Source organism: Botrytis sinoallii (assembly GCF_014898435.1).
Source record: "Botrytis sinoallii strain Bc 23 chromosome Unknown BSIN_004, whole genome shotgun sequence".
In the NCBI taxonomy this organism is placed as follows: Eukaryota; Fungi; Ascomycota; class Leotiomycetes; order Helotiales; family Sclerotiniaceae; genus Botrytis; species Botrytis sinoallii.
In genome coordinates, this window is record NW_024066031.1 from 620267 (window position 1) to 646152 (window position 25886).

Here is a 25886-nt window from a genome sequence, read left to right on the forward strand (position 1 = left end):
GAGTGGGTCGGCTAAAACTTTTAGTCTAATACAAATTTTTAAACAGCCAAATCTGAGGTCAAGCGTCAAGCTCACCCACGAAAAAGCTCCAAAGAAGCCAGTCTAGCCACCAACCTTCATAACCTATTCAGTACATAACACAGAGAGTGGAATATACTGGCCACTTGCTGTGCTGAATCCTATCCATTTGTTTAACTTCATCGTCTTCAATCATCCAAAACACCTGCACGATATAGTCTTTGTCTGGGCTATATTGAGAAAATTCTTTCCGGGTGAGTACATGAACATAATCTTTACCCCGCCGACGAAAAATCTGTTCCTTCGCAGGGCAGTGCTATCGTCGTCCTTCATCGTATCTGTTTTGTCATCTTCCTCTGGTGCGAGGATCAGAGCGATTTTTAAACGCCTCACGCATGTCACTCGGACGTGGAGATGCGGCATTTCAAGACACTGTTGCTAATACCTCACTCGCAGATCTTCTAACCACGAAGAATCTAAACTTCCCTCTCGACTGCCTTTGGTCTAATCAAAGGCGAAACATCCAGCACGGCTCCAACGGCCACGATACTAGTTTCTGATCAAGATTACTCCGAACGTCCTAACCGGCACATCATCAACACCACACCACCTCCTTTTGCTGCACTTTAATCAGCTTGAGCGTTTGTTTTACGAGTTGTTTAACAACACCCCGTCTTCGTCCGAAACTCCTCAGCTGCCGCATAGGACGAGTTTAAAGGGCCTTCCTCTCGCAGAGGAAGAGTCGAGCCGACCTCGCCAGATCAGCACAGGATCTGATCGTTATAGACCACCTTAACATACCCTTGGGCTTTCAAAGTACAAGTATGTTTGATCACCTACTGGCATTGCTTGGCTACATTCTGACACTTTCTTGGCCATACTGACATTTACTAGTAAACAAATCACAACTATATCAAACAATCCTTGGCCAAATACGAGGATATGTCACCTTCCGCCATTATTACCTACGAAAACAATAACAATCTTGATAGTATCGAATCATACTATCCCAAAGATTCTTATATTGAACTCAATGGCGTGAATACCGCAAAAACTATAATTGGAAATGCTTTAAAGCAAAGGGTGGAAAATATTGATAACGATGTCTGCGAGGCAGATGACGAAGATGCGTTCTTCGTCGCTGATCTAGGCGAGGTTTACAGACAGCACATGAGGTGGAAGAAGAATTTACCCAGAGTCAAACCGTTTTATGGTCAGTCTTGCATACCTACTCACGTGTCAGATTCAAATTTTCTAACTTCAGAACAGCGGTCAAATGCAACCCAGACCCACAAGTCATTCGTCTCTTGGCAGAACTTGGCACAGGATTTGATTGTGCTTCCAAGGGCGAGATAGAGCAAGTCCTCAAGGCTGGCATCGACCCTGCTCGTATTATTTATGCTCAACCATGCAAGACGAACTCCTACGTTCGATATGCTGAGAAGCAAGGAGTCAAGCAAATGACATTCGACAACAGCGATGAGTTATACAAGATTAAGAAATTGTTCCCAGGAGCCGAACTGTTTCTCCGGATCTCTACCGATGACTCCTCGAGCTTGTGCCGATTGAGCTTGAAATTTGGAGCAGCCATGGATGCAACAAGCAACCTTCTTGCTCTAGCCAGAGAACTTGACCTCAATGTTGTTGGCGTTAGCTTTCATGTAGGATCCGGTGCCTCTGACCCTCTTGCATTCAGGAAGGCAGTTCAGGATGCTCACACCGTCTTCGAACAAGCTCGCACATATGGCTACTACATGCATACCCTCGACGTCGGTGGAGGTTTCTGTACTGAGACATTTGAAGTAATGGCTTCCGCACTTAGTGATGCCCTCGAGGAATATATGCCAAAACACATCAAAATTATCGGGGAACCTGGACGCTACTATGTTGCCAATGCTTTCACGCTCGCTTGTAACGTCATTGCACGCCGAACTGTCGAAGATCCAGAAACGTTGGAAAAGAGCTACATGCTTTACCTAAATGATGGTCTTTATGGCAATTTCTCTAGCATCATGTTTGATCATCAAAACCCAATTGCTCAAGTCCTTCGAACTGGCAACCGCTCTTACTTTGACACTCTGGCAAGTCAAGCAACGCTCGAAGGCACTGAGTATTCAATCTGGGGTCCAACTTGCGACGGTATTGATCGTATTTCTGCAAGCATTCGCTTCAATCACAATCTTGACGTTGGAGACTGGCTCTATTTTGAGAGTATGGGCGCATACACCAAGTGCTCTGCAACGAGATTCAACGGCTTCACAGACAGCCATGATGTTATCTATGTTTCTAGTGAGCCGGGAGTCAATGCCCTACTTGAAATGTGAAAACTTTCAGGTAGTCACTATCTTTTTACACATGGTTTATGAATGATGATTGGTGGTAGAAAAGAAGTAGAAGGGGGATGGTACTGATTAGCGTTGTATGCGTTGTATGTTTCTTGCTTGACTAGATTTCCTTGGATATGAGAGATTCATTGATCATAATACTTTTTCGTATCAGAAAAGCGAAATCATTGTCTATATCGCTCTTTTATAAGTTTATATACAATTATAGAGATATTCATAAAATTTGATCTACTTGTTGCAATGAGTGAATTTGATAGTACCTTTCTCAAAACTGGTTGGTTCATGATACACCCCTGTGCCGTTCGATTTGATGTGACGAGATGAAATCATGCACGGCCCCTTCTTTATCTTTCAAGGTTATCTTTCACGGTGAACTTCCAGGTTTCATCAAACCCTTCAACATTGGGAGGACAATAAACTTCTACCATCAAAACCAGTCTTTATTGTGCCATTCCCCAATTCAGAGAGAGGTAGCAAATATCGTCGATGGTATCTGCCCGGGCCATTCTACTCTGGAATCTCCAATTCAACCAAGCCAAATTTTAGACTACAAGCAATCCTCATCAAGCACCACAACCCCAATACATTCCGATACGAGCATATACAACATGGCGTTAGAAAAAGATATGAGGGAATATCTTCTCCCTTTAGATACCCCCTCAAAAAATCAACGACGCCGTTATAAAGATCACCTGACATGCCTTCCACTTCTCGCCTCGGCCCTCTTTGTCGCAATGGTCATCACGTATTTCTCATCCCAATCCATTCATCGCCATCGGGAATTTCAGCTCACATCTCAATCTCTCCACGAATGTGTGTGGTCGCACTTGGAAAAATATGAGCAACTTCTGAATGTAGAACCGATTGCTCGGGAGGAATTTCTAGAGAGACAGAGGGTGTTGGCGGGGGTGTTGGAGAAGGATGGGGTAGATGCGTTTATTGCGGAGCCGTCGGCTTCGACGGAGTATTTTGGGAATGTTTCGAGCGCGTTTGAACTTTCTGAGAGGCCGTTTTTGGTTATTTTGGACAAGGAGGGGGCAGCGACGTTGCTGGTGCCGAAGTTTGAGAGGGGGAGGATAGGGGCTTTGGATATGGTTTTCGAGGAGGAGACAAAGAGGATTGTGGAGTGGAAGGAGGAAGAAAATCCTTATGAGGTGTTGCGTAGAGAGATGGGGTTGAAAAAGGTGGTGTTGGATGAACATGTTCGGTTTATGGTGGCGGCGGGATTGCAGGATGTGGGGGTGGATGTGCAACTAATGACTTTGGAAATGAAGGAATTGAGGGCTGTGAAGAGTGAAACGGAGTTGGATATCTTGAGGGGTGTAAATGAGTTTACGGTGCAGCTGGTAAGGAGTTTGCAGAAATGTATCAAGGTTGGTATGAGTCAGGAAACTATTGTGGAAGCTGCCGAGGGCCTTTTTACACAAGCAGGTGTTGGGGCTGGGTTTTGGTCCATAGTTCTTTTTGGTGAACAGGCTGCTAATCCGCATGGGGGTGGTAAGGGACGGGTTCTCAGGGATGGAGAATTTGTATTGGTGGATATAGGGACTTCGTTGCATGGGTATGGAAGTGATGTAACTCGTACCATTCTCCCATCCACATCTACGGTTGATCAAGAGTTGATGGATATATGGCATTTGGTATACGATGCGCAATCGGCGGCGATCGAGAAGATGAATATTAACGAGACGTGTTCGGTTGTGGATGAGACGGCTAGGAATGTCATTAAAGCGAAGGGGTACGGAGAGTTTTTCACACATCGATTAGGTCATGGATTAGGGTTGGAAATGCACGAGCATCCATATCTCAATGGGGTCAATGGAGAAAAATTGAAGAAAGGAGAAGTCGTTACTAATGAACCCGTAAGTTTACTTATTCTCTTTCTTTCCCCCCTTTTCTCCCTCACCAACTCCCCCTTCCCTTACAACAAAACCACAAAACTAACCCCAACAACACCAAAAGGGAATCTACATAACCTCCTCCCAAGCCACCAAACTCGGCAAAAAAGTTGGCTTCGGCGTAAGAATCGAAGATGCGGTTTTGGTTACTGAGAAGGGAGGTAGAGTGATGACGGGATCGCGCGCAAAATCTCCTTATGAACCTTGAGGTATGGGGATCCGAAGAAAAATAAGGAATAGAAAGGAGGGGGTTTCAAAGCAAGGTTTGATGTGTGTGAGGATGATGGTGTATTGAATACCTAGGTACCTAGGGTAGACTATACTATACGTAGATGCGGGTTTAGACGAGTCAGTATAAATCGTAAAGAATAGAAGGATCTTTAGACTTTAGAATCTTTGCAATTTCTGTTTTTCGCTGTTTTGAATAAATGTGAATGGTGATGAAATGCTGAGGAGATGGAAATTTCTAGTCTGAGTATTTCATTTCTTTTTCACAGTGGTTTTGTTCATGAGTAAGTGACTGCTATACTAACTCAAAATCGGTCATCTATTCTGGCACATTTTGAACTCATTGAGGCGCTTGCATGCATGCAGCATTCCCATTTCGATGTATTAGGTTAGGTGGTCGATCTCAAGTTTCGGGTACAGACTCGCTTCTACAGGTATACAGGTAGGGGGTAGGTGCCGAATGATGATAGCCATTATCTGTATTATGATAAGTACGATAGATTAATTTGATTTCAGTTTACAACATATATGCACATCAGCTATAATTTGAGTACGAAACGAGAATGGGATCATATTCTCTAGACTTGAATTGAAGAATACATTGCCATAAGTTTCATTTTAATCTGTGTATTTCTATCCGACATGCGTGTATCTTTTCGTAAGCCTTTCTTTCCTTTTCGCCAGAAGCCACAAAGAAAATTGGGTATATTGTAATTTCTCCACATTCTAATCTCTCCTTAATTCGATTCATTGAACTCCGTCCCCTGAAACACGTAGCCCAGAACGCCATAGTGTGAAAGCCGCGACCTGTATACCACCCAATGCCTATCAGCTAACTCTATATCCTCTAGATCATCAAATTTTTGACGTGAGAGAGAATGGAGGAGGAAGGGAGATTCGTAAGCCATGAGTTCACATCAATCAAGGTTGGCGAGGAGACATGAGCTGGTATTGTTGAATTTGGTGAATTGCAGATTGTTCACCGCGTTCCGAGGACTTTCGTTCCATACGTCCACCGGTAGGTTTATCAAGCTGAGGTCTGAAATCTTCAAGCTTGGCTTTAGCAAGCGCGAGTTCAAAAAGTTCAGGTTTAACAAACTCAGATTCAACAAGCTTAGGTCTGGGACCTTCAAGCTCGGGTTGGTCAACCTTAGGCTCAGCATGCTCGGGTCCAGCAAGCCCGGGTTTAGCGAGTGCGAGTGCAAGAGGCTCGGGTTCAATAAACTCAGGTTCAAAAAGTTTGGATCTGGGATCTTCAAGCTCAGGTTTAGCAAGGGCGAGTGCAAGAAGCTCAGGTTTAATAGACTCAGATCCAACAAGCGTAGGTCTAGGATCTTCAAGCTGGGGTTCAACCGTAGGCTCAAAAGGCTCAGGTTCATTTGGTGGTGCTTCATCTTGTACGACGTCCTGCAATTCTGATATGGGTTCACGTGTATCAGCAACCACAGCTTCTTTTTCAGAACGCTGAGGTTCGAAATTTTGACCTTTGCTTTCCTGTGAAATACTAGCTCGCTTTTTCGGGACAGTCTTGGCCTCTCCACTAATTTTCCTCTTTCGATCGGCGGTGACTGCAGCAATGTGTGCTTTCGTGGCTTGAAATTCTGCTTCTTTCTTTTCCTCAAGAGCCCTCTTTGCGTCATGCTGTTTTTGCAAATCTCTAGCCATGTTGAATCTTTCGTATTCTTTCAAGAAATCTAGGCCTATTTTCCATTGTTTATCGTTGGCACATTCACTCTCGGTTAGGTGTGGTGCCCAATGTAAAGGTCTCTCAGCAGCGCGTCGCCAGAATTCCGCAGATTGAGAGCTGACAACTTGAGAATGTCCATTGTAAACAATGTCTGACAGTGCCTTATAGAATGCGGCAGCTTCTGCTTCTAAGCCCAGAACGCGAAGAGAGCGAAGGATTCTGCTGATTCTCAAATGGTTGTGATCTCTCCTGATAAGCCAATTGGAGCATCTTTCATAGAAATTGGAGGATTTTATTATCTGAGAGAAAATGTTAGGCTTTTGCGATCAGTTATGGTTGTCGATTTGATGCAAAACTTACAACGGGAAGATCATTTCCATCCAAATCATCAGCGAACTTGAACCCATAGAAGTCCAACATTTTAATCAAAGAGCCCTTGAGATTACATTGTAATTCGGTTGAAGAATTAAATGCATGGAACGCATTGAAGACATTCTCATCAACTAAAGGAGCGCCTGAAAACATAGACTCCTCTGGAAGAGGGAACAGCCATTGAATGTAGTCGTGTATATCCTCCAACTTCTCATAATCCCAAGACATAATGTGCGAAAGCAGTCGTCCTGCATTGTCCGGCGTCTTATTTCGATAGAAAGATACAAGACGGCTCTCAACCTCAGGTGGCTCAACAAAATCCCCGAGAATAGACATACTGCTCGATCTATCTCGATCGATGAGTGATGAAGTTGTAGTTTGTGGGTTGTGGGTTGTGTTTTATGTAAGTATTAGATAGGAATAGAATCTCTCATTACATCTGATGATGCATATTTCTCAAAAGATTTTTCAAAATGATTATGCATCGTTTGAAACATTGCTTAAAATTGAATGCATGAATTTGAATTTGGGTGTTACGGGAAAAATCCATGACGAGCAAGGCTGAGGTAATAAGGCTAACGGTGGGAGTGAGCGATATGAGGTTAGTGAGAGGATCGTCTCTCTCTGTAGGCCAATCATATATCGTACTTATAATTCGAGCGTCGAGATCATCTGCAAGGCTAATTGATAACTGACCAATCATAAGGTATTTTGCATTAATTAACTTTCCACCAGTGTTCTAACTTTCCGAATTAAAAATAGACTCAAATTTCATCATCCAGTGAGATTCATTCTGCTGGAGATGAAAATGAAGAAAGAGAGCCAATGATATTGGAAGATCTCAAAGTCAAGCTTCATCGTATTTTGCAAGGCAGTAAGGCTACCAAGACACACGACACATGAGTGGAGGGGTAAAATCTTCCGTCTACCTCTGTTTTGATTCATTCCCATGTTACATTCGTTCTGCATTCTGCATGTAAGCCATAGCCGTTGGAGCATTTCCGGCTTTTCATTTCTATCTTCACGCTGATATCCACGACCAATGAATATCGAATCAACGCTCTTCCCACTACCGCCACCATCCTCATATGCCATCACACACAGCAACACCCCAGACATTCCTTATCTCGGCACATGTTGTATTCGTCTTATCAACACCCACACATTTTGAATTCCCTTCTTTTCTCCTAAGCCTTCAAATGTCGTGACACGCACACTCTTCAGTGATACCTAGCGTTTTGGATGATTCGTGTGAGCACGAGATGCTCAAACGTCTTATTACCCCCCAAAGTCTCAGATAGCAGTGTGAAGATCAATTGGAACGTTGCAACTTACTGATGGTGTTATTGACATGCCTCATCACAACACTTCCTACACCTTCACGAGTACCTGCCAACTATTCTTCATCAGGCAGGTAATGCACATCGTGTTAACTCCTTCCTTTACTGTCTTCCCTCATGCAGGTGGGTTGAGATAGAGATATTGCATCTGATCAATGCTGCAAGTTACTTATCATACTAGTCGAATATGAGCAAGAATGGTGTCAATAACCCTGTTGACCACCCCTGAATACACATGTAGCCTTGCATGCAGCCTTGCAATACGTTACTTGCCAAGTTCTTAGCACTCTAGGAAGAGAGCTCTGTACCGATATTCGCAGTTATTTACCAGACATGGTAGGTGATAAGGAAGCTCCCATAGCTATTTTCATTGTTCCATAAGAACTTGAGCTCTCCCCAAGTGGTTGAGAGCTCAAGTGAATTCTCTTTTTGCTCACATCATGCATTTCTCACTTATCGTTGCATACGGTCTCTTGACTGGAGTGATTGCCGCTCCAGCTCCTCAGAAAAGACATGTTGTTCATGAGCGAAGAGATCAAGCACCTCGCAATTGGCGTAGAGAGAATCCATTGCACCCGGATTCAAGCCTCCCAATGCGATTTGCCATCACCCAAAACAACTTGCACAATGCCGAAGCATACTTGATGGATGTTTCCGACCCATCTTCTCCAAACTTTGGCAATCATTGGAGTGCGAAGAAGGTCGCTGAAACCTTTGCCCCAAGTGCTGAATCGCTTAGAGCAGTAACCCAATGGCTTGCAGAGTATGGAATAAAAAGCGACCGCGTAAAGCAATCACAAAGTCTCAATTGGATTCATGCCAACGTTACCGTTGCAGAAGCAGAGTCTCTTCTCAACACTAAGTACTACGTAAGTCCAACTACGTCTCTCTCATTTGCTTCTACCGGTGTTCGACTTTATATGTTTATACCCATCACAATTCTCTTCGTCCACCCACAGCTTTGGTTTTCATCTCTTCCTAAAATACTCTTCGGTAGACAATCACTGATTCTCTAACTTGTAGTCTTATACACATGCGAAAAGTGGCCAAACCGCCGCTGCTTGTGATGACTACAGCGTTCCTGAAAACGTTCGCAAACACATTGATTTCATTACACCAACACTTCACTTCGATGCAAAGGTTGTACCTCAAAAGGAGAAGCGAGAATTGAGTACTCGTCAGAAAGATCAGCTTGCCAGAAGAGCAATTGGTGAAGGCCACAGAGTGGGATCACCAAATGATCCATCATTGCCCAAGCAAGGCAAAATTGTTTCCACTACATCACACGCTAAACTACAATCTTCGGCTTTGACAACTTGCAATACACACATCACACCCGATTGTCTCCAGGCTTTGTATGAGCTCCCAAAAGATGCTCCTTTTGCGGAAGGAAGTAAGTATGCCTCTCCGCTGATGGCATCAAATTTAACCATTCATAGATTCATATGGTATTGTCGAATATACGCCACAGGCATATCTTCCTGGGGGTAAGTGTTGCTTTCCATTTAGTATTGCATATATTGACATCAAGTATAGATTTGGATCTTTTCTTTGGTAACTTCTCTCCTGCACTTGTCGGGTCTAGACCCGTCTTCGATTCCATAGATGGAGGTGTTCTTCAGACAGTTGCTGAGTCCTTCAGCTATAACGGAGAATCAGTGAGTTGATTCTGACATCCACTCATAAATTACCCACCTAATTCAACCCAGGACTTAGATCTCGAATACGGAATGGCACTTGCATACCCTCAAGAGGTAACATTATATCAAACCGGAGACATTGCACAGGGAGCTTCATTTAACAACTTCCTTGATGCTATCGATGGCGATTATTGCACAACAGATGGCGGTGACGATCCAGTTTACGATGCAGTATACCCTGATCCAAACGGTAACACCAGCTACTATTACCAAGGACCTGCGAACTGTGGTGGATTCGCTGCTACCAACGTTATCTCCACATCCTATGGTTATGATGAGACTGATCTTTCCCCCGCCTATGAGATACGTCAATGCAATGAATATCTTAAGCTAGGTCTTCAAGGTGTCACCGTCTTGTATTCTTCTGGTGATTACGGTGTTGCGGGTAATGGAGGCGTATGTGGCGCTGGTAACAGTATGTCATCTCATCTCATATATTATTGGAAAATCTCATTCTAACAATTGCAACAGCATTCAACCCTTCATTCCCTGGCACATGTCCATATATTACAGCTGTCGGAGCTACCCAAGTCAAGCCAAACGCTACTGTTACTCAACCAGAAGAGGCTGCTGAGTCTGTCAGTAAGTACCATCGTTTTTTAATTGGTCTGACAATCCTCTTGATGTTTACTAATCACATTTCTCTAGTCTATTCTGGTGGAGGATTCTCCAACGTCTTCTCAACTCCCGACTACCAAACTGATGCCTTAGCAACCTACTGTAAGTAAACTCAGTCTTTGGATACCACGGCCGTCTCAACCCTATCCACATATACTACCTTTGTACCCCCAAACCCCGCACTAACCTCCTCCAGTTGCCGAGCATCTCCCACCTTACACCTCCGCCCAATACAACAACTCCCAAGTGACCCGCGGTTTCCCAGACATCTCCGCCAACGGCGTAAACTATGTCGTTGCTGTCGACGGCGTGTTCTCTCTCGTCTACGGCACCTCTGCTTCTGCTCCCGTGGTTGGCGCCATCTTTACCTTAATCAACGCTGAGCGTATCGATGCTGGCAAGGCACCTATTGGCTTCGTTAATCCAGTGTTGTATGCCAATCCAGGTGTATTGAATGATATCACTAGTGGAGGCAACCAAGGATGCGGCACTGCTGGATTTACGGCAGTGGAGGGATGGGATCCCGTTACTGGTTAGTGTTCCTTCTTTCCTTTCCTTTCCTTGCCTTGCCTTTCTCTATCTTTCTCAAGTGTCTTGGGCACTGTTGGATTGAGAAGAGTATAAGATCTTGTGCTTTTACAATAGTATACTAACGTCTATGAAACAGGTCTCGGAACACCCAACTACCCCAAACTTCTTGAACTCTACCTCTCACTTCCTTAGAGAGTGTTCGTTTGCGCACATAGGTATATATATCATGGACAGACAAATCAGACGACATGGACTCTTAGAAAGTCAATCATAATTGAGACTTTACATCCTGGAATTGTTAAGATGAATGTTGTATATAATTTGAAGAAAGACAGGCCGGGGATATCAGCAATGTAGGCTAAAGATGCCTGTTTTATTTGACAATCTTTAAGGATTATGTATGTATCTTATTGAGTAATATACATAATATAAATAGGATATATATAACTTCGAAAGAGAATTATTAACACATACCGTATTGTTTGCACCAGACCACTCTGGCGATGCGCATTGAAAACATTTCTGTTCTGAAATAATTTAAGCAAGGCCTACCTAGGTAGTATCTAATCAATTTTTTATTCAAATCGTCTTTTACATCTGTCCACAACGCCCTTGCATTTCTCAGGCTTTCTGTTCTCCTCTCATTGTACCTATCTGAGGAGCGATTTCTGCTCGCAAGTTTTTACAATTAAAAAACAAATTTTGCTAGGCATAACGAGAACTCTTGAAGCTAGCTTTCGCATGGCTGACCATGGCAGGAATAGGAATTCACTAGAAAAGATGCATCTATGAGGGGGTTGACAGGGAATGGATGGATAATAAACCGGCGTGTGCTGAGAGTTTAGAGGCAGACTGGTTGGTCGCGATTTGGGCGAACAAGAGATTGAGTGGAAGGAAATGGCATGGGAATACAAAAGAAACTGCAAGAGGATTATGCACAAATACACTGGATCATGGTCTGGGATCGATGTATTTTTGCAATGCGTTTGATTAGATTTTATGACATGCTCCATTTATTACGACGAAGCTTCATATCACAGCGAAAATATCAATCCTCTGCAAAGATAATCTGAGATTGTCATGCCACAACCAGAGACTCATTTCATTGAGAGCGGAATAACGATCAAGTCCACTCCTTTTGAACGCACAGGGCTTTCCCTCTCAAACCATGACACATGAACGGTAATCGAGTATCTTTCCCTCATAAGTGCTTTCAAATTTTACCCCCAAGGAATACAGTTCATTGCGGAAACATCTTAATTATTTTTTGTTGGGTAGTGTGACATTTACCATTGCTCGGTACCGGAAGCAGCCCACTCTTGTCCAGCGGCAGCTGGTGCAGCAGCCCAGTCAGATGGCTCAGCAGCATCCCATGAAGCTCCACCAGCGGCAGCAGTGTTGCTAGCAGCAGTGAATGCACCAGCAGTAGCACCAGAGACCTCCCAGTCACCAGCACCTGCGAATCCTTGGTCAACAGCAGCGGCACCGACCTGTAAGATTGATTAGCAAAAGATCTCTCAAAATCAATCTGGAATATATGACATACCTCATCAGCACCTGGAGCCTTGGCCTCCTCAATAGCCTCCTTGTTCTCCTCAGCTTCTGGGTCACGATAGAAGTACAAATCAACCATGGTGTCCCACTCGGCCTCACGGGAAGCGATGGAACCACGGAGACGGAGGACCTCACGGGCCAACATCCACCAAACCAAACCAATGGAGTGACGACCCTTGTTGTTGGTTGGGATAGCTACATCGACGAACTCAGTTGGGGAATCGGTGTCGCAAAGGGCGATAACTGGGATGTTAACGTAGGAAGCCTCCTTGATAGCTTGAGCATCGGTACGTGGGTCGGTAACAATGATGAGGCGGGGTTCCTTGAAGGATCGGGTGATGTAATTGGTGAAGTTACCAGGGGTGAAACGACCAGCGATGGCAACGGCACCAGTGTGGGCGGCGAACTTCAAGACGGCACGTTGACCGTAAGGACGAGCAGAGATAACGCAGATATCAGCTGGGTTGTCAATGGCTGCGATGATACGGGCAGCAAGGACGATCTTCTCCCTGTAAAAATAGATTTATTAGATCGAACTTTTTTCAACTGGCGCATTTAAATTTCGTTCTACTTAAACATACCAGGTCTTGCCAATGTTGATAACATTGATTCCATCTGGGCGAGTCTTCCAGAGGTATGGCTCCATGTGAACTTGCAAGTTCTTGGCTCCCAAATGGCATTGAGCGGCCAAAAGCTGCTCAATATCCTGGGAGGTAGGATTGAAAATCGCGGGGAGTTGAGAAGGTGCCATCTTTGCGATTTGATGTGGTTGTCGAATTTGGTCAAACCTTTGGAAGATGGTTGTCGAAAGTTGTCGATTTGCTGAGGACGAAGAATAATTTTGCGATAGTGCGAGATAAAAGTATGCGAAACCCTAATCAAGATTGTCAATTGACCCTTGTAATTATTGCCATAAATACGAGGCTTGACATTGCGATACGAGCTAATCATATTTGGGTTAGCTCGGAAATTTATCCAGATGGGACTTTGAGGGGAGCAAAGTACTGGGCTGATAAAATAAATGAGTTGATTTGATTAAACACATTCACAATGCCTCCTCGAATATCCATCATTTCGCGATTGAGTGCAACTCCTTGTAAGATGAAAACACCGACAAATCCATGAATCAATTTATCTAATCGTAACAATAGTGTGTTTTCGCCCGATCTCAAGTTCATCAACATGCTCTTTCTCAACCACATCCGCAGCTAATGCGGCTACATTTGCCCAGCGAAGAGCGCATAAAGATCCTTACGCATTAGCACAATCTAGACAGAGAAAGCAGTCCAATTTGGAAAGGCAAGCCGTGTTAAAGAAGGAGCGGGAATCATCATTGGGGGATCCGGTACGGGGTGTGTCGACACCATTTCTGGAATCTCTTGATAACGTTGGAGGATCCACACTCAAACTCGATGCAACTATAACCAAAGGTTCTGGAGAGGGCGCGAAGATAAAAAATGTCGACAATGTTCTTTTGAATCACTTCTTGACCCCAACTGAACTTCAAGGTGCCATTCAACATTCATACTACCTTACAGAGCCTCTATTGGCCGAGAATCGAGATCTAGCAGATGTTCACGCCGAGGAGCAGGCAAAGAAACAGCACGAGGAGGCCCATGCGAATGCGGCCGCAGCATTGGCACGTATTGTAAGCTTAGAAAATGCAAGTTCGAAGGATAAGACCAGAGCGAATATTGTAAGGTGCATAAATACATTTGGACGCCACCAGACGGATGGAGTATTGAGGCCCAGGGCACCCACGCGCGATGCTATTGAAGGCGCTGATCTGCCAGAGAAGACACCAAGAGCTGGTCCTGACACCGGCAGTTCTGAGGTTCAGATTGCGATTTTGACTACAAAAATCAGGGTCTTGGCGAATCAACTGGAATCGAAGCGGGGAAATAAGGATAAAGTTAACAAGAGAAATTTGCGTTTGTTGGTCCACAGGAGGCAGAAGCTGCTAAACTATTTAAGGAAAAAGGAGCGAGGAAGTGATAGATGGGAGAATTTGATCGCAACCTTGGGCTTGACAGAGGGTACATGGAAAGGGGAGATCAGTCTGTAAATAATATCAATATGTATATCACCACGCCCAGAGGATACAACCTGAAAGGTGTAAAAGTTTGTCTTGCAATTTTGAAATCAGTATCCGTAATCTCCCTACGCCAGCTCGCCAACTAGACCAGTACAAAGACCCAACAGCCAACTGTCAGGTTTGAAGAAAAGACTATTAATAACATATTTATCCCCATACTAGAATACACTGATGTAGTTGCCGATTCGTTCCTTTTGGTTTTGTGCTATACACTCGGCGATCCAGGTGATGTTGCGGATTTCCTGTGAATGTCAGTGTCCATCCGTTAGCAGTGTACGAGGATTACACATACCTGTTCTCTCAACTTGACCCATGCATAGACAATGGCAAACGTGAATTGTCTTGTGAATGCACCTTTGGAAATTTCCATCTCCTTTTGGTAAAACAGATCTTCTAAACTTTTTTCGTTACCGCCAGCTCCTCCACTCATGTTGCCCGCTCCTGTGGTACTTTGCCCCATTCCAGTGGCATCAAAATAACCCTTATAATCACTAACTCCCTCAACAGCAAGTCTAACACCTTCTATATCCTCTGCTCTTGAAAGTAAAATCGTTCCCGATGGAGAAAGGCGCCCAAAGCTTGGGTATAGCTTTTGGCGGTCTTTCTTTGATAGCTCTGTGCCGAAAGAGTTGAGGGTAATGTTGATAGCTCTTCTATCGGCTTCGAATTCGAGCATCTCAGACATAACTTCAGCTGTCGGAGTGTTGGTCATTTCTGGGTCGGTATTGACAAAGTTGTAGAAGTCCTCTAGGTAGTTTTTGTACAACGTATTGCGGACAATCTCAATGTTGAGCTCATCCAAATCTTGGTGACTTAAACTCCCCTTAAAGTAGGGTGCCAATGGAGTTTCAATCAAGACACTGTTGTATAACTCTTCTATGTTTGTAGCCACACACAAGACAGGCATAGTTTCGAACCAACCAAGAGGATGGCATCGTTCAAGTAGTTCTCGGGTGTCTCTTTCATGGAGAGTACCAGTAATCAAAAGGGCTACATTATCGATCATGTATCCATACGTCAGGTAGTCCATAAACTTTGCAAGTGAGCCGACCGCGTTTGCGCGTAGGTATCGAAATTCGGAGATGAGTTTGTCGGTCGTTTTGGCAGCGAGGGTAGATGTTGAAGGATTAGGTGGAAGTGATGCTAGGAAATCGCCATACGCTGGCCCAAGTTGAAGCTTAAGATCTAGCCCCTCGTTACTAAATGTATTTGATGTACATGAGAGAATTAATTACCATCGATAGTCTCGCATTGAATCAAATTATTATAGTTCTGGCCAGTCAAGAGTCCGTTGCGATAACCTCTGACGATACCCTCGATATAGCTACGAACGTATTAGTCATGGATGGTATAAGTCGTGATTCTAAAACCTTACCCATTCTGAACATTGAAAAATAGACCTTCCATTTTCTTTCGTTGTCTGCGAACACGATCTATTGTCGTTGCTTGAGGTTTGTCTGGGCCAGTTGAGTTGCCTTCGCAAGAGCTGCTTGCATGGATTGCGAGTGGGTTCAATGAAGTTGGTTATTTGTCACCTGACCTGACCACTAAGCCACTGTGGGCACCCCTGTTTGGCTCGAGATTCTCATTAGCGTCTGCCACTATTTTTTGCTTGAACAAAAAATTATTCCTTGCGAAAAACCTCAAGCTTCAGAATTTGGACGCCCATTGAACAACATCACCACGAAGAGACTTGGATTATTTCTTCACAATGGCGCCTTTATTTATTCTTACGGAGACGGCGGCTGGATTGGTCTTATTCAAGGCTGACAAAAAGCTTTTGAAGAAGGACGATGTTGCTTCAGAAATTGAGACCGCAGAGGGTATCAATGGATTGTGAGTGCAATTGATCCAACATCGCACATTTCCAATTGAGATACAGACTTCTAACATGTTCAATTACACAAATCAGATTGAAGCTTAAGCAGTTCCAAAAGTTCGACAGTGCCGCGACAGCTTTGGAGGAGGTTGCTTCGTTGGTCGAGGGAAAGGTTTCACCTATGCTTGCATCACTGCTCGATACCTTGAAAGATGAGAAGAAGGCATCTTTGGCAGTCGCCGATCCTAAATTGGGACAAGCTATCAACAAACTTCCAGGTTTGACTCTGACACCAATTTCCGACTCGAAAACAAATGACATTTTCCGTGGAATCCGCGATCACCTCCCCTCTTTGATCCCAGGTCTCCTTCCCGAACACATCTCCACCATGTCGCTCGGTCTGTCGCATTCTTTGTCGCGCCACAAGCTGAAGTTCTCTCCCGATAAGGTTGATACTATGATTGTACAAGCTATTTCGTTATTGGACGACCTGGACAAGGAGCTAAACACGTACGCTATGAGAGTTAAGGAATGGTACGGATGGCATTTCCCAGAAATGGGCAAGATTGTTAACGACAACTTGGCCTATGCTAGAGTCATCTTGAAGGTCGGTATGCGCGTCAACACTTCCAGTACCGATCTTGCAGATATCCTCCCAGAAGAAATCGAAACTGCCATTAAAGCTGCTGCTGAAGTTAGTATGGGTACTGAAATCACTCAAGAAGATTTGGATAACATCAAGCTTTTGGCTGAGCAAGTTGTTGGCTTCACCGAATACCGCCAACAATTGTCAAGCTACTTGACTGCTCGTATGCAAGCAATTGCCCCCAACTTGACTGAGTTGGTCGGTGATTTGGTTGGAGCTCGATTGATCGCCCACGCTGGATCTCTCATGAATCTCGCAAAGAGCCCTGCCAGTACCATCCAAATTCTTGGTGCTGAGAAGGCTCTATTCAGAGCTCTCAAAACGAAACATGACACACCAAAGTACGGTCTTATCTATCATGCTTCATTGGTTGGTCAAGCTACCGGCAAAAACAAGGGAAAGATCGCCCGTATGTTGGCAGCCAAGGCAGCCATTGGTCTCCGCGTTGATGCTTTATCAGACTGGAGTGCACAAGGTGAAGGCAAGGGTGACGACGTTGATGACGAGGAGAGATCTGCACTGGGTGTCACTTCACGTGCCAAGATTGAGCGTCACCTTAGAGGACTTGAAGGAAAGCCCCTCCTTCCTCGAGGTGTTGCTGTTGGACCAAATGGCAAGACCACCTCAGCTCCTGGTAAATGGGAAGTCAAGGAAGCCCGCAAGTACAACGCAGATGCAGATGGACTTGCTGGAGATGAACCAGCTGCCACAGTTCCTATCAGAGAGAAGAAGAACAAGCAGTAAGTTAAAATGCTTCTTGCTCACACATCACGTTCAAAGCTAACTATTTTAGACTCATCGAAGAAGTCGCTGAAGAATCTGGTTCTGATTCTTCCGACGATAGTGATGCTTCTGAGAAGAAACCCAAGAAGGGAGACAAGGAAGCTAAGAAGGCCGAGAAGGCTGCAAAGAAAGCTGAAAAGGCCGCCAAGAAAGCCGCAAAGGAAGCTAAAAAGGCTGCAAAGGCTGAGAAGGAAGCGAAAAAGAGCGCTGTAAATGATACACCAGAAGTCAACGGCAGCAAGAAGAGAAAGTCAGAAGACGATGGTGAAAAGTCTGAGAAAAAGAAGAAGAAGAAGAGCAAGGATTGATTGATTGGACGTAACTCTTCTTTCAGTTCTGTATCATAATGCTTCGGATATCATGAGTCTGGGCGTATAGGGTTGCTTGTTTATAAATTGGCGTAGGGACGGCAGTGTCAGGGTATTGTCTTTAGGCTTAGATGCTTTTGCATAACACATATTTTGCATTGACAAAATAGTCAGCACTTTCAATAAAAGCTTTGTTCAAAATAATCACTGCAATCAATCTTCCATCTGGTACAAGAAAATAGTCTTTTTTTCCGTCTGTCTACAGGTATCCACACGAGAGATAAACACTATCATACTACTACTCTGTATAGAAATAGGATAAGATTTAAAGTGCCATGGTTATAATAGTGTTGTAATCAATATCTCAATCTCAAAATGTCAAACAGGATATGGTTTTTTCCTAATATCACATCACAGATTGGTGATATTGAAAAAGGGACCGAGAATTAGCCGAACGGATACCAGAATATCGCAAGCCAGCTGCAAGAGCTTCCTCTTCATAATCTCATAAACACCATGGCAGGTCTCAAACTTAAAAAGCGAGCTCGCTCCCGATCTCCTGAACGCGATGCCGATAAAACTTACCGCAAACGATCGCGATCGCCCAGAAGAGATAGAAGAAGATCACCAACTCGAGAACGAGAGCGCGAACGTGAGCGCGAACCGGAACGAAGAAGACCTTCGCCCCCAAAAGGTGCTGCAGATGATGATTTGGATGTAGCTGGAAAGTTTGGTTCTTCTTCTACTAGTAAAGCGCAAAAGAAAGATGAAGAGAAATCAAAAGATGCTGAGCAGCCAGAGGAGGAAGATACACTCGACATAGCCAGCAAATTCGGCGCATCTGCATTTTCGAAATTCAAAGCTTCCTCTGCCTCATCTTCCTCTAAATCTAAAAATAAAACCACGGATTCTATGTCTGCTCCTGTTAGAACACCTGCAGCTTCGATATCTACACCCGTCACTGCTTCAGCGGCGCCATCGAATGAAGCCATGATTATTGTTCATGTTAATGATCGGTTGGGAACGAAAGCTGCCATTCCGTGCTTGGCGAGTGATCCAATTAGACTTTTTAAAGCGCAGGTAGCCGCGAGGATTGGCAGACAACCGCATGAAATTATGTTGAAGAGACAGGGAGAGCGGCCGTTTAAGGATAAATTGACACTGGAGGATTATGGGGTTGGTAATGGGGTGCAAATTGACTTGGAAATTGATACTGGGGAGTGAGCGGGAGATTGTGGGGGGAATGGGATGATTTGCGGCCAATTTGATAGATTTGAAGTTTGGAGAGTTGATCTATAGTTCTGACCATGACGATGGGAAAATCATCGTTGGTAACAAAGTACCTAGGTAGACTTTTATCTGGCGGGCTCGGAGAAGCTCACGGGAACCGGAATGGCTTGCAGATCTGCCACGTATGCATTCGTAAAAAATATACAATGAGAAGAGGAAATTAGCATTGATACATGATACTCTCTGCTACTAATAAAAATTTATCTTATACCAAACCATTGATCCTACATGTCCAAATTTGCATGATCCAATCTTTGACTTTCAGCCTTGTCTGGATCCAAAAAATAAATATCCTTATCGATAAGCCTCGTCTGCCGAAACCAATTTCCCATCACAACACACAACACAATATGCATTGAGTAACTCTCAATCTTCTACTCTCTAAATTCTCTCAACTATCCATGAGAGATAAATTGATGCACCAACCATGCTCACCTGTCCCCCCACCCTCTATATCCGCCGGCCATCCCCAACAACAATCGAATACACCGTCAGCACCCGCCCACCTCTGGCCCTCCCCCTCCGCATTCTCCTAATCCTCACGCACATCATCCGAGTGGTCCTTGCACTCGCGGTTCTCCTTCTCCTATATACCTACTACCTAACTCTTCTTCCTCCCCCGAGCATCCTCTCCTCCCTCACCATCCCTCCGTCTATCCTCCTCCGCCTTCAAGCTCTCACCACTCTCCTCTCACCTCTACTCCTCGTTCCTATTTCCCTCGCTTTCCTCCTCTTCCTCACCCTGCGCCCTCACACCTCCGAGTCCCTACTAATCCTCCGCCATCTCGGTCTCCAAATCTCAAGTTCTCCGAAAACATATCTGAGTACTACGAAAACGAGATTCATCCCGAGTCAAAAGATTCAAGATATCTACATCAACGAAGTATTTTCGAATTTTGAGGTGCGCTATGTGTTAGTGGTTGTCGTGGAGGGAGAGGGCGAGTTGGTTGTTGTCTTTGAGAGGTTGTTGCCTGGGAGAGCGGTGCTGGAGAGGGTTTGGAGGGGAGGGAGAAGAGGGTTGTTTGGGGGAGAGGAGAGGGGTGGTGGGAATGGGGATGCGAATGGGGGAGTTAATGGAGGTGTTGGAGGAAAAGAGACTCTGTCATAAAAAAGTCTTGCTGTTGGCGCTGACCTTGGGGATGTGGTTTGAAAGTTCTTCTAATGTGGATGGTGACGATATGCTTGGGGTAATATATGAGATGAGCAGGCGTGTGGGCTGTTTCAATGGCACCTACAGACTGCTTGCGTTTTGCGCTTAAAGAGTTGGCGTATGACATAGGGAAAGAAGGGTCTTGTTAGCCTTGCATTATGGAGGAAGTACTAGGAATAGGAGGATGGGAGGGCTCGACAACCAATTCCCAGTCAAGAACTGGAGAGGTTAGCAGGAGACCTGATTATGTCATTAGCGTAATAAGGGCATCTGAATTAGGGTCGATTCTCGTCCCCTAGTCCGTAGAAGGACACACAGATGGGCAAGTGGGGTGTCAGGCGGGAGGAAGACGCATGATATGTCTCAGAGGCAAAAGGGACCCATATCTACCCCTCTCAGCCCATCGTCTACACCTATTCAGGTCACAATTTACACACATCAACCACTCACATACAAGCATCTGCATATATTTGAAGAGTCCTTGAATTTACCAACTCCATATTCATCTCCAGTTCAGTTCTAACTCCAGTAGCCACCCAAAATTACTTGATAAACCCACGCCATTTCATTTTGCCTTACAAAATCCCACCCACCCCTCACGCCAGTACTCAAACCAACCTCGCACGCCCAAGAAAAATACAGTCCAATCATTCTACAAACAAACCCTCCACCCGAATCCCACGGTCTCAGTCTCACACCATTTCATGCCATCTCATTCCAACCACACCACATACAGCTCCACAGCTGCAGAACCTGGTTCCCAGGGGCCCGCAGAACCATGCATAAACGGGAACTACTGCAGCCCTGGCGTCTCTTGCCAGCTGCAAACACTAAAGAGCATGTTCAACCGGCGCTGCTCATCCCCGCACTGGAAACAAGCGCTCCACCCAATCATAATCGTCGTTACTTCGTTAGAAAATACTTTGAAGTTTCGCTTTGAGTGAAAATAAAAGCAGCGCAGATAATAATTCATGGGCTGCGGCTAACACGAACGGTATCAAGGAAAAGAAAAAGGGGACTTTTTTTCGTAAGCGATGGATAGAAGTAGGAAATAAGCAATATGAAGAAATATGCTTTTAGTACTCTGGAGATGGGTAACGTTCGCGGGCTTGTGCGTATTCTTTGGGGTGTCGTTTTGAGACTTTGGTTTTCATGGCTCTGGAATGTTGTTAGATTTGAGGTTTAGTGGAATAACAATAGAAAAATCGACTCACCCCATTCGATGTTGAGTCCACTCTAAATTAGCCTTCACCTCCTTGGCATCTTGATAACCTTCTTGCAATCTCGCTCTAGTTCTCGCAAGACGTTGTTGTGCCAGTGCTTGCAAATCCATGATTTCTCTATGTTTTGCGTTCAACAAACCAGATCTGATGGAAATGTCAGTGGGTGAAAATTGAAGGAAGGTGTTCAGGACTCAATTCTCACGTTTGTGCTTGAACTGCTAGAGTGCGATCTAAAGGAAGAGGATCAAATGCGCCAGAAAATCGATCTTGCATATATTCTTGCAAATCGACACCATTGGCGGAAGCGGTGCTATCATATTCACCACTTGCACTCCCAGCATAACTACTGGACGTAGCAGAGTAAGTCGAATGTCCATATGCAGGCGTCATGCCTGAACCTGTAGTGACAGATTCTGGAGCTTCTGGTGGCGAGACACCATAAGTTGTATTTTGTGGATTGTAATAGGAAACTTGTTGAGATTTTGTAGGAACGGGAATGGGGAGGGAAGTGGTTTGGTAGTAGGTTGCTTGGTAGGCCATGATGTAATAGCGTATAATTAGAGTGAAGTTAAAAATTTGTAAACGACAACAAAGAACTTCAGACGAATGAATTTTTTTTCGGTATGGATTGCTATGCAATGCGAGTAATAGGAAAGATGCAATTGTAATATCTTGATGGTGATATGATACAATGTTCAAGCACAGACAATAATGTAAGGGTCAATGAGTATGAGAAGTCTTGTTTGTTAGACAAGATATAGTTGTTTGTATGAAGCGGTGTAGAGTTGAGATTGGATTTGAAAATGGATTAAAAGGAAGAAGAAAGAGATTCATGAGAGAAGGATCTCAAGCTTCCTTTTATACACGGCCAGCTGGCCCGAATCACCTAGAGAGGACTAGCATTGAGGAGGGGGAATAGGAAATTTGTCTTGTCCCCGAACTTCCTTACCTACTTATCGATGACCCCGCGTCAAGAAGGAAGAGATAGGCTGATCGTTTGCTCTCTTGCCCCTTTCCTTACTAGTCCATTATCATCAGCCTCCTCCAATCCACCCTTTCCATCCTCTCACGTTTAACCCGAGCCCCTCCAGACATGCAGTAGTATCTCTCGATGGGGTGACCCTTGAAGACTCTGGCTTACGCAGTTGATGTGGATTGGTTCCAGAGTAGAAAGTGTTATTGATCAGAGATAGGCCATGTTGCTATTGCATATGCCGAGGGGATTGGATTGGTGGAAAGGGTGGGAGAGAGGAAGGAATGGAAGGGTTCGTAGTAGTAGTGGTGGTGGTGGTGGACAAGTTCATTCTCTATAATTTTCAAGGAAACGAACTATGCCGTAAAAGGATTTAGCAAGGCCTGAAAACCGACGAACAAACGAGCAAGCGCGCTCACGCTAGAATAAAAGGATTAATCAAGTGAATTGAGGTTCCTGACATAAAAGCAGCATTGGATGAATATACCATGTAGGATTTTCCTAGGGTTTTCCACATGAGCATCGTTTAGTAAGGTTAGGTGATCATGTAAGGTGGTAAGGTATCAAGATATTGGTAAGGCAAAGTAAGATAATCATGGCGGAAAGATTTCTGAACGTTCAATGGTCAATGGATTTTCACTTGGGCTTCATTGCAGGAATATTAGGCTTTAGGGCCGGAGAGAAGATCCTAACATGATACAATTGTTAAGTGACATATTTGAGTAGTTAGTATTGCTCAGTATCTAGGTAGGTACAGGTGGTACAACTCATTTGATAGTCTCATAGCTACCTAAGTACGTTGTTTCCAATTGGGAAATCTGGACATTTTCTAGCAAGAGAATGGTACAATTGGACAATTGGACAATTAGCTTTTCGAAAATCTCCTACTTACAGAGAGTATGACTTACTTTCGTTTGTTCCCATCTGCATGCGTTGTCAATTTGAAGATTCTACCGTTTAATGCCCTCCCAACACGCCCCCCTTGTCGGATTGGGACGGGAATGAGAAAGCAGGCGAATAGAAATGTCACCGATATTGAAGATTCCTAAAGGGTTTTAGACATCTAAGGAGACCAATCATTGTGATATCTTTCACCTACTTTTCGGTTCTTGAGAAACCACCGATACATGCAGGACAAATGATCACAGGATTGCTTTCGGTCCCAGAGATCTCGGTTCCTTTCCTGGCATTGTGAACAACACTCCTGCACGTCATGACGGCAAAAAAGTACCAAAGACGTTGACTTTTTGTTACTAAGAAGCCACTTCCATTAGTACAACCTGGCAAGCTGTGTGTTTGCAACTAATCCGAGGAACATCGGATTGATAGTGGTATATTATTCATGAGGCCATCAAAGTGGTTTTATGTGTTACCAAATAGATTACATTTTGTTGTTCCGAAGCTGGGTCCTAGCCTGCAGATATATCATGTTCCATGTGCATTTTGGTATTGAGCTACAATCAAACGGTGCGGCAGCAATGTACGAACGTGAGAACGGTTGAACTGGCAGGGCTGTGTTCATTTATCCTGTCAGCGAATGATATCGACCAATTCTTTGAGGTGGTATGCGTAGATTGTCCTCACATGCTTCAATTTCGGAATTTTCGTCAAATTAGCTACCCATCTTTCACTGCATGCTTATGCTTGGTGTATAGAATTTTCGGATCGTCCTACTAATACATCTAATTTGTACTCCCTCCTTACATGACATAAACTCGGTGTGAAGTGAACCCATATATGCACATTAGAAGATGCCTGCGTTATCGCCCCATCTCATCTCTAGAACGCTCGCTATGTTGAGCTACCCGGAACGCCTCCTGTGCCTATGATTATATTGTCCTTTATCTTCCTACCCAAATATCTTTAAAAATCCCCACATCCCAATCCCACTGAGTACCGGGATAGTCAAGTTGTCATCCCACCCAAATATGTCTACCACCTCACTAGCTGCCGCCGTGAAACCCGTCCAAACACTCATTATACCTAAAGCCAGCCCCCCAGAAATGACGCTTTGAGCCTCATTCAACCCAATAAGATCCCGGATTCCCGCAGAAAGGGTTAGGTCTCCCGAGAACATGAAGGGCCAGTCCAGATCATCGGGAAAGGGGCCGATTCTTGGTGCTAACCACCCCCAAAAAACGGCTGCGGTGACCACGCCAACGGCGAATGCAGCGAGAGATCCAGCAAGTGATTTACCACGTCTCAACCGAGGAGTATATCTTCCGTAGGCCCGTCCAAAAGTACTCGCCGCTGTATCACACCAGCTCAAAAGAAGTATTCCCATTACACCAACATCTTTCGGAAAGAATCCAAGAACGATCCACGCGCCAAGTAAATACCAGATGACACCATTCCATCCATCGTACTCGGTTTCCCGCATAAACGCTCCAAGTAACCGCACATATAAACCGTTAAAAGCCGGATAATTATGTCGGACATAATCCACACTTGCTATGGGTATCAGGGCACCCATTAGATAAGGCGTAATAGCATTTGTTTGGACACCAGATATGTAAAGCCAAATCGTGAAGAATCCTATGGAAACGTGCAAAACCTTTCTTGGTATTTCGTGGCGATGTACAAACGACCTCCATTGTCTGTGGATAGGTATAAGTCCCAAAGGACTTGGGCTTCTGCTGAAGTCTCTCCAGCTCCAGCCAGATCTTGTGCTGGTGGGGGATAGATGCCCATTTGACGCCTTTCCATTTGTACCGTTTGTTTCTTCAGGACGGACATTATCTGTAGGCTTGGAAGTCTTTTTCGTATTCTTGGCCGTGGAAGTTGCTACTTTTCGAGGTTTCAGAGGACTTCGACTCCTTGTCCTGGATCTGTCCAACTCAATAGCTGAGTCCTCCGGGTCTGTTTCACCCTCATCTATCCCTTCGTCTATCGGGACTGTCTGCGCTGACAGCTTCTTTCTCGCAGATCTGGTCATAGGTCCGAAATACTCTCCATTTTGGGATAGTTCCGACGGGGTTGGAGAAGGAGATATGACACGCGGAGTAGCCGGAATACCTGAATATGATCTCGACATTGCAAATTTTGGCAAACAAGGCACTGGAATAACACCGGCGAGTGTCCGTCGACTAAAGGCAAACGTTCGCAATAACGAGATAGTAGAGATGAGATGTTTGTCTTTCCGTGAAGAGCGTTCTATGTCGTTGTGGGGAGTAGTATCAAACGAATTTATTGTGTGAGAAGGCACAAGAAGTGCAGACTGAGCTGCATTGTTGAAGAAAGATATGATGACTTTTTGCGCCCCGTGGAGACGTGGCACATGAGTTATATGGTGGTTTCTTTTTTAAGTG

The 25886-nt window shown here is 44.6% G+C and overlaps 12 protein-coding genes across 12 annotated transcripts; 7 read left to right on the forward strand and 5 right to left on the reverse strand.

Moving 5' to 3' along the window:
* The first annotated feature begins 24 nt into the window (after window positions 1-24).
* Window positions 25-2599, forward strand: EAF02_002693 (uncharacterized protein). The gene is made up of 4 exons (XM_038898741.1): window positions 25-272; window positions 475-840; window positions 913-1231; window positions 1288-2599. Exons 3-4 carry the CDS (start codon window positions 961-963, stop codon window positions 2340-2342), a joined length of 1326 nt encoding a protein of 441 aa, XP_038761029.1. The 5' UTR covers window positions 25-272; window positions 475-840; window positions 913-960; the 3' UTR covers window positions 2343-2599.
* Window positions 2600-2971: 372 nt separating this feature from the next.
* On the forward strand, window positions 2972-4469 carry EAF02_002694 (uncharacterized protein; the record flags this gene model as incomplete). The annotated part of the gene is made up of 2 exons (XM_038898742.1): window positions 2972-4225; window positions 4326-4469. 2 exons carry the CDS (start codon window positions 2972-2974, stop codon window positions 4467-4469), a joined length of 1398 nt encoding a protein of 465 aa, XP_038761030.1.
* Window positions 4470-5410: 941 nt separating this feature from the next.
* On the reverse strand, window positions 5411-6884 carry EAF02_002695 (uncharacterized protein; the record flags this gene model as incomplete). The annotated part of the gene is made up of 2 exons (XM_038898743.1): window positions 5411-6475; window positions 6537-6884. 2 exons carry the CDS (start codon window positions 6882-6884, stop codon window positions 5411-5413), a joined length of 1413 nt encoding a protein of 470 aa, XP_038761031.1.
* A 1444-nt stretch (window positions 6885-8328) lies between these two features.
* EAF02_002696 (uncharacterized protein) lies at window positions 8329-10929 on the forward strand (the record flags this gene model as incomplete). The annotated part of the gene is made up of 9 exons (XM_038898744.1): window positions 8329-8757; window positions 8912-9281; window positions 9328-9375; window positions 9425-9546; window positions 9598-10003; window positions 10060-10170; window positions 10237-10308; window positions 10403-10738; window positions 10874-10929. 9 exons carry the CDS (start codon window positions 8329-8331, stop codon window positions 10927-10929), a joined length of 1950 nt encoding a protein of 649 aa, XP_038761032.1.
* A 280-nt stretch (window positions 10930-11209) lies between these two features.
* EAF02_002697 (uncharacterized protein) lies at window positions 11210-13171 on the reverse strand. Its single transcript, XM_038898745.1, has 3 exons — window positions 12873-13171; window positions 12284-12800; window positions 11210-12227 (listed from the first exon to the last, which is right to left on the reverse strand). The coding sequence occupies exons 1-3, from the start codon at window positions 13040-13042 to the stop codon at window positions 12024-12026; spliced, it is 891 nt and encodes a 296-aa protein (XP_038761033.1). The 5' UTR covers window positions 13043-13171; the 3' UTR covers window positions 11210-12023.
* A 170-nt stretch (window positions 13172-13341) lies between these two features.
* On the forward strand, window positions 13342-14356 carry EAF02_002698 (uncharacterized protein; the record flags this gene model as incomplete). Its single annotated transcript, XM_038898746.1, has 2 exons — window positions 13342-13387; window positions 13443-14356. The coding sequence occupies 2 exons, from the start codon at window positions 13342-13344 to the stop codon at window positions 14354-14356; spliced, it is 960 nt and encodes a 319-aa protein (XP_038761034.1).
* Window positions 14357-14544: 188 nt separating this feature from the next.
* Window positions 14545-15793, reverse strand: EAF02_002699 (uncharacterized protein; the record flags this gene model as incomplete). Its single annotated transcript, XM_038898747.1, has 4 exons — window positions 14545-14628; window positions 14679-15571; window positions 15622-15710; window positions 15762-15793. 4 exons carry the CDS (start codon window positions 15791-15793, stop codon window positions 14545-14547), a joined length of 1098 nt encoding a protein of 365 aa, XP_038761035.1.
* A 304-nt stretch (window positions 15794-16097) lies between these two features.
* Window positions 16098-17942, forward strand: EAF02_002700 (uncharacterized protein; the record flags this gene model as incomplete). Its single annotated transcript, XM_038898748.1, has 3 exons — window positions 16098-16222; window positions 16299-17591; window positions 17645-17942. 3 exons carry the CDS (start codon window positions 16098-16100, stop codon window positions 17940-17942), a joined length of 1716 nt encoding a protein of 571 aa, XP_038761036.1.
* Window positions 17943-18458: 516 nt separating this feature from the next.
* Window positions 18459-19166, forward strand: EAF02_002701 (uncharacterized protein; the record flags this gene model as incomplete). The annotated part of the gene is made up of 1 exon (XM_038898749.1): window positions 18459-19166. The coding sequence occupies one exon, from the start codon at window positions 18459-18461 to the stop codon at window positions 19164-19166; it is 708 nt and encodes a 235-aa protein (XP_038761037.1).
* A 493-nt stretch (window positions 19167-19659) lies between these two features.
* EAF02_002702 (uncharacterized protein) lies at window positions 19660-20340 on the forward strand (the record flags this gene model as incomplete). Its single annotated transcript, XM_038898750.1, has 1 exon — window positions 19660-20340. The coding sequence occupies one exon, from the start codon at window positions 19660-19662 to the stop codon at window positions 20338-20340; it is 681 nt and encodes a 226-aa protein (XP_038761038.1).
* Window positions 20341-21458: 1118 nt separating this feature from the next.
* EAF02_002703 (uncharacterized protein) lies at window positions 21459-22145 on the reverse strand (the record flags this gene model as incomplete). Its single annotated transcript, XM_038898751.1, has 3 exons — window positions 21459-21540; window positions 21597-21749; window positions 21808-22145. The coding sequence occupies 3 exons, from the start codon at window positions 22143-22145 to the stop codon at window positions 21459-21461; spliced, it is 573 nt and encodes a 190-aa protein (XP_038761039.1).
* Window positions 22146-24427: 2282 nt separating this feature from the next.
* EAF02_002704 (uncharacterized protein) lies at window positions 24428-25612 on the reverse strand (the record flags this gene model as incomplete). Its single annotated transcript, XM_038898752.1, has 1 exon — window positions 24428-25612. One exon carries the CDS (start codon window positions 25610-25612, stop codon window positions 24428-24430), a length of 1185 nt encoding a protein of 394 aa, XP_038761040.1.
* Window positions 25613-25886: the final 274 nt, after the last annotated feature.

What these genes read in the sequence shown, in the direction of transcription:
- EAF02_002693 (XM_038898741.1), top strand. Translation starts at nt 961, where the DNA reads ATGTCACCTTCCGCCATTATTACCTACGAAAACAATAACAATCTTGAT. An exon ending in CAGAGTCAAACCGTTTTATG is followed by an intron (nt 1,232 to 1,287) that starts GTCAGTCTTGCA and finishes ACTTCAGAACAG; the next exon opens with CGGTCAAATGCAACCCAGAC.
- EAF02_002697 (XM_038898745.1), bottom strand. Translation starts at nt 13,042, where the DNA reads ATGGCACCTTCTCAACTCCCCGCGATTTTCAATCCTACCTCCCAGGAT. An exon ending in ATCAACATTGGCAAGACCTG is followed by an intron (nt 12,801 to 12,872) that starts GTATGTTTAAGT and finishes CTATTTTTACAG; the next exon opens with GGAGAAGATCGTCCTTGCTG. An exon ending in AGGCTCCAGGTGCTGATGAG is followed by an intron (nt 12,228 to 12,283) that starts GTATGTCATATA and finishes TCAATCTTACAG; the next exon opens with GTCGGTGCCGCTGCTGTTGA.